At 58.1% G+C, this 5,657-nt stretch overlaps 2 protein-coding genes across 2 annotated transcripts in view; both read left to right on the top strand.

The window, feature by feature from the left end:
• The window catches only part of ATG7 (autophagy-related protein 7), a gene marked incomplete at both ends in the record, with an annotated part of 2,478 nt that extends 638 nt beyond the window's left edge, over window positions 1–1,840 (top strand). Inside the window, one exon of the mRNA XM_005854223.1 lies at window positions 59–1,840. Coding sequence (XP_005854285.1) covers window positions 59–1,840 — 1,782 coding nt within the window. The remainder of the gene's footprint in view (window positions 1–58) is intronic.
• Window positions 1,841–4,539: 2,699 nt separating this feature from the next.
• Window positions 4,540–5,280, top strand: NGA_0189801 (light-harvesting protein; the record flags this gene model as incomplete). Its single annotated transcript, XM_005854222.1, has 1 exon — window positions 4,540–5,280. One exon carries the CDS (start codon window positions 4,540–4,542, stop codon window positions 5,278–5,280), a length of 741 nt encoding a protein of 246 aa, XP_005854284.1.
• Window positions 5,281–5,657: the final 377 nt, after the last annotated feature.

Below are 5,657 nucleotides of genomic sequence, written 5' to 3'. Positions count from 1 at the left end.
CCCCCCCCCCCAAACCGCGGACGACCGGGAGGGGGGATCCTCCTCCCTCTCCCTGGAGGTCTGCCCTTTGGATGCCTACGAGAAGATGGATCGGTTCCATGGAGAGCAACAACAGGTGATGTTTGGATACGTAGACCCCGGAACGGTGCCGGATGCGCCGGGGTGGCCCCTGCGAAATTTCTTGCTGCTCCTTGCGAACCGGTGGGGGCTCTGCGAGGCAACCGTCGTCTGCTACCGCGGTCGGGTCACGGGGCCTACGCATGATCCAGAAGCAGGTGGTAATGGAAGCCACTTGAATCCCCTGGGAGGGGCCCAGGTGATGCGGGGCAGCTTCGTGCTGCACGTCTCCCTCGCGCCCCTGGCGTCCTCGCCTTCCTCTTCCCCCCCCGGCGCCCTCATGACCACAGGCTGGGAGATGCACAAAGGCAAATACATGCCTCGACGCGTCGACCTCTCTGCCACCATGGACCCTATCCGCCTGGCCGAGCAGTCCGTGGATCTGAATCTGAAGCTCATGCGCTGGCGGCTGCTCCCAGCCCTGGACATCGCCGCCCTGGCCCGCACCAAATGCCTCTTGCTAGGCGCCGGGACCCTTGGCTGCAGTGTGGCACGGGGCTTGCTTGGGTGGGGCGTGCGGACGATCACGCTGGTGGACAACGGGCGGGTCGCGCTCTCGAACCCTGTCCGTCAATCCCTCTTTGAGTACACGGACTGCGCGGACGGGGGAAAGCCCAAGGCCCTGGCGGCGGCGACGGCTTTGCGGAGGATTTTTCCCGGGGTGGTTGCGGAGGGACATGTCATGACCATCCCTATGCCGGGCCACCCAGTTTCCTCGCCGGCCGAAGAGGCAAGCGCGCGGCGGGAGGTGGAGTTGTTGGACAAGCTGGTGGCGGAGCACGACGTGATCTTCCTGCTTACCGACACACGGGAGAGTCGATGGTTGCCGACCGTCCTGGGGGCCGTGCACGACAAGATCCTCGTGAATGCGGCCTTGGGCTTTGACACCTTCATGGTGATGCGTCATGGTGCTCAACCGAATCCCCCCCTGACCTCGGTCGCGCCATCCTGCAGCGGCGGGGAGGATGGGGGTACTGCGCGGGAATCGAAAGCCAGGACGGGGACGGGGAAGGGAAGCCCCGGCCCGGCGGATGGAGACGGCATTGGCTGCTATTTCTGCAATGACGTGGTGGCTCCTGACGACTCGACCAAAGACCGCACGCTCGATCAACAGTGCACGGTCACGCGGCCCGGCCTGGCGCCTGTAGCCTCTGCGCTGGCGGTGGAACTCATGGTAGCGTTGCTCCACCACCCCCTCAGGCATCGGGCACCCGCCGACGGGGGCGAGGCAAGCGGTTTGGGGCATCGCTTTCTGGACGATCCGGACCGGCCGTTGGGAATTTTACCCCAGCAGATTCGTGGATATTTGGCGCATTTCACAACGATTTTGCCAGTGACGAGGGCGTTCCAGCATTGTACAGGCTGCGCTCCTGCGGTCATCGAAGCCTACAAGAGGGAGGGGGCGGGGCTAGTGCTGCGTGTCTGCAACGAGCAGGGGGTCTTGGAGGAAATGACGGGTTTGGCGCAGATGAGGAGGGAGACCGACGCGTTGGAACTTTCGTGGAGTGAGGATGAGGACGAGGAGGAAGAAGAGGAGTTGGGAGGTGGTGGGAAGGAGAAGGAAGTGGAAATGGGGGAAAAGGAGCAAAAGGGAAGGGAGAAGCCGACGCAAGAATGGAATGTGAAAGAGGAGGAAAAGAACAGTGGTGGTTTGGACTTGGCGCTTGAGGAATTGGCGATCGAGCATGCAGGAATAAGGAGAACAGGGGGCAATTGTGAGTGAGAAGTTGCAAAACATCGAGAGGGGATGATCGAGCATGGCGGGCACATGGAAGGCATGTTCTGGTAGGCGAGCCACACTGATCCTGTCTTACTTGGTTTTCGATTCTGTCTTGTGAGAGGACGGTGGCATGTATATTCTTGTTCAAAAGGGCGATGAAATAAGAGGCGGCAGGAAAATGTAAACTTGTAAAAAATTGACTCTTTCGTGCAACGATAAAATCGAGAAGCCGTCAGCTCCCCTCCAAATCATGTATTCATATTTGTTTACGGTTGTAATTTGACTTTGGAGGCTACTTTACCGTCTTTTATGGGCCAGTTTTGCGATTGTGCGAGGGACCGTGGCGGCGCGATGGACGGAAGCACGCGGGCCCGTCGACCTATTGCTTCGCAGGCAACGTCGGCATGGCGCACGAAGCAATTTTCGCAGACATTCACTCGTTCCTGTGCGAAGGCGGTGTCCTCCTTCCAGCGTTGGTAGGCATCAACCCCTGCGTTGCCAAGTTCCGGGTGTAGCGCCAATAGTAAGGGTGGAATCGTCTGCGGCATGCCCTCAGGCTGTGCTGCTGACTCGCCTATCCTTTTGTTGTCACGCCCTGAATCACTCTTTTCCACGCCTTTTGTTCCACCGCTTCTCTGCCCCTTCTCCTCCCCTGGAGTCTGCGTCCGACGTGCACGTTTCTCCGCCTTGTCGTGGAGCCATGCCACCATTTGGTACGTGACAGGATGCAACCGGTCGGGGTGGACCAGGCTGTGGCAAGAGGGGCATCGGCGAGTGAAGACAGGCGAGGGGAAAGCCTCTGGGTCCGTGGGGTGGTAAGCGGCCTTCTCGAACAGGTGCACGTCGGAGGGGAGGCGCACATGGGCCCGCAGGTCTAGCAAGCGATCGTCGTCGGCGTCGGTGGGCGTGGGAAGGGGCGACCCGGACGATGACCGCGGGCGGGCATCCCCCCGTCGTTGAACCCTTCCTTTTCTTCCTTCTTGTACGAGATTCTGCTTCATGGGTTGCCGTCGTTGGTCGCGTTGCGGTTCTCCTCGTTGCCGCTCCGGTGCGTCTCTCCGTCGCTCCCTGCGAACAGAACCTGGCTTCGCACCCCGTGGCTGCCCAAGAAGAGACGATGGCGGTGATGCAGCTGCCACGGGGCCGATGGACGCGTCTTCCAGTCTTATGGAGGAAGACCATAAAAAATAGAGGCGACCGTGGGCATCGACCTTGAAATTAAAGACGGCCCGGGCGATCTGTTGCTTCGGGAAGGTGACAAGCGCCACGTGGTCCACGAGCTGCTTACAAACGTTTTGGATGAGCGTAGAAAGGGCATGACTCTTCAAGGGCGTGGCCTGACTGTGATGGTCTGCGCCTTCATAAGTCACGGCGCGTTCGAAGAGGCCGTAACGTCGATCGTCTAGGCTCCGGATAGTGACCCGGCGTTCCGCAATGCATAGTTTGGGGGACCAAATCGCGCGAATGACAGCATTTCTCGGACCTTGAGGTTCGATAAATTTTTGTAGAAGGCCGCAGTCTTTGCTTCGATTGAAAAGAAAACGATGCAGCCCAGCACGATCGAAATACTCGATACGGGCATCGTCGTCATGACCGGGTGTGGTCGAAGAGGAGGCGCTTGTCGGAGCGTCTGTCGACGTTGGCAACACTCGCGGTGATTGCACCGGAATTGGCGGATGTTCGTCCTCTCGGAAGGCATTGGGCAATGTGAGATAGTAGGCCACTATGTCTCCGCTTTGGCTTTGCTTCGTAAATTCCTCTTCGATCCGGCGGCTGAGAAGGTTGTGCTTGCTTTTTTTCAAGATCTCGCCGGTCTTGACGGACGTAAAATACCAAGCGCACGGACTCGAAGCTTTGTACACGACCGTCTGCGGCAAGTACCAGGGCACTTGCGTTCCTTGTCGCGTTTGGTGCCGACCGCATTCACCCCGAAAAAGATCGTTGCGTTTCCGGTGACGACGGGAGGCCGCCTCGCTCTTTGCCCACAGCAAGTAATAGAGCTCGTCATTCAGTCCATCTCCAGCCAGGGACATGTCCTATCACGGGGATGGTGTGCGAAAAAAGGGGCACAATTTAGAGCAAGCTCGAGGAACACCCCAGCGTGATGGGCCGGTCGTCACGGCTGTGCTATTTCTAGACAGCTTGCGTGGAGGGTTGAAAAACGCGAAGCTTCTCAGGCAGTAACCGCAACGAGCGAAAGTCTTGAGGATTCCTCCCGTCGATATCCTGCAAGACTGTCCAAGCCCCGGGCCTTTGTGGGGTGGTCAGTGTGCTCGCTTTGGTCCCTGTAAACAATCCTTTTCGTTACGCAAGGGGGGCTGGCCCAGCTGGCTGTTGGTGTTGACTCCATTTATCCTTGTAAGTCGACGGACGGTAAGCAAGGATCCCTGGAATGATCGCGAGGTCAACTTGGATTTCTACTCCCACGCTTTTTGCCCAACGGCACTCTTGCTCACAATGAAGCATGCGCATGCCTGTGTGAAGTATTCAGACCTTCTCCCGCTTGTTATATTGTTGCACGGTGTCCTCTGTATGAATATTTGTAAGGATGGTAAATCTAGCGCATGTTGAGCAGCGCTCGCTCTTGCCACCATCTTACCCTCGTTCCCCTCCTCTTCGACTTTACACACGTCGTACCATCTCACATTCTCTCAACACAACATCTTCCTCCACCAGCTTTTTTTTTTCCTGCGCGTTCAAGAATGAGGGTCATTGCTCTTCTCTCTCTCGCCTCGATGGCAAGTGCCTTCATCGCCCCTACACCCTTGGCCCGTCGTGCCACCGGCGCGGTGCGCATGGCCGCGGATGACGACCTGTCTACTGCGCTTCCTTTCGACAAGCGACCGCCCAACCTGGACGGCAGCCTTCCTGGGGATGTGGGTTTTGACCCGGTCGGCTTCTCGAACAACCCTCCCCGTCCTTGGCTGATCGGAGGCTCGGGCCGCTCCCTGAAGTGGTACCGTGAAGCAGAGATTGTTCACGGCCGAGTCGCCATGCTTGCCGCCCTCGGATGGGTGTTCCCCAACATCTATCACCTTCCGGGGAACGAGGACGTTGGTGTGGATGCGTTTGCGAACCTGAACCCTTTCGGGGCTTTGACCACCGTCCCGGCCGCGGGCCTCTGGCAGATCGCCGCCACGGTGGGCGCGATTGAGCTTTTCCGCGTGAACCGTGTCATCCGTGGAGACAAGGAGGCGGGTGATCTCGGACTCGGCCAGGGAGAGGGGCGATGGAACCCCTTCGGATTCAACTACTCCGAGGAGGAGTATGCCGAGAAGCAGTTGCAGGAGATCAAGAACGGACGTCTGGCGATGGTGGGCATCTTGGGTCTTCTTTTGCAGGCCAGTGTGACTGGGAAGGGTATTGTGCAGCAGCTGGGGGGCTCTTTCGACGTGCCTGAAGCTGTCTCCAAGGCTGGCTACTACTTCCCTGACGGCGTCTAAATGCCTTTCCTCGCGAAAAGTAGGACAAAGAGAGGTTTATTTGGTCGTTGGCACGTGTCCACACACCCCCACAGACAAGCCTTGCCCACTCTTAATGTATTTAAAGCGAAAACGATAGGAGAGGAAGGGCCTGAGTCCCAGGGCGTGCGGCGGGTGCCTCGGCTACCGATACCTGTCTCTTATTATGCTGGCTTTACACAGATGATACGTAGGTTAAGAATTTTATGTTCCAGGGATAGCACGGCCTCAGCCTGGTGGAAAGAGAAGAGCTGATGAAGTGTAGAACATTCTTAGCCCGGGACTCAAACGTGAAAAGAAAGTTACGGGTCAAGGGGGGGGGAAGCGCTTTTCTGATAGTCCGTTCAAGCCAGATGAAA

The sequence above is a fragment of the Nannochloropsis gaditana genome (assembly GCF_000240725.1).
Source record: "Nannochloropsis gaditana CCMP526 unplaced genomic scaffold scaffold580, whole genome shotgun sequence".
Taxonomy (NCBI): domain Eukaryota; class Eustigmatophyceae; order Eustigmatales; family Monodopsidaceae; genus Microchloropsis; species Microchloropsis gaditana.
This window is presented reverse-complemented; position numbering and strand designations above follow the sequence as displayed.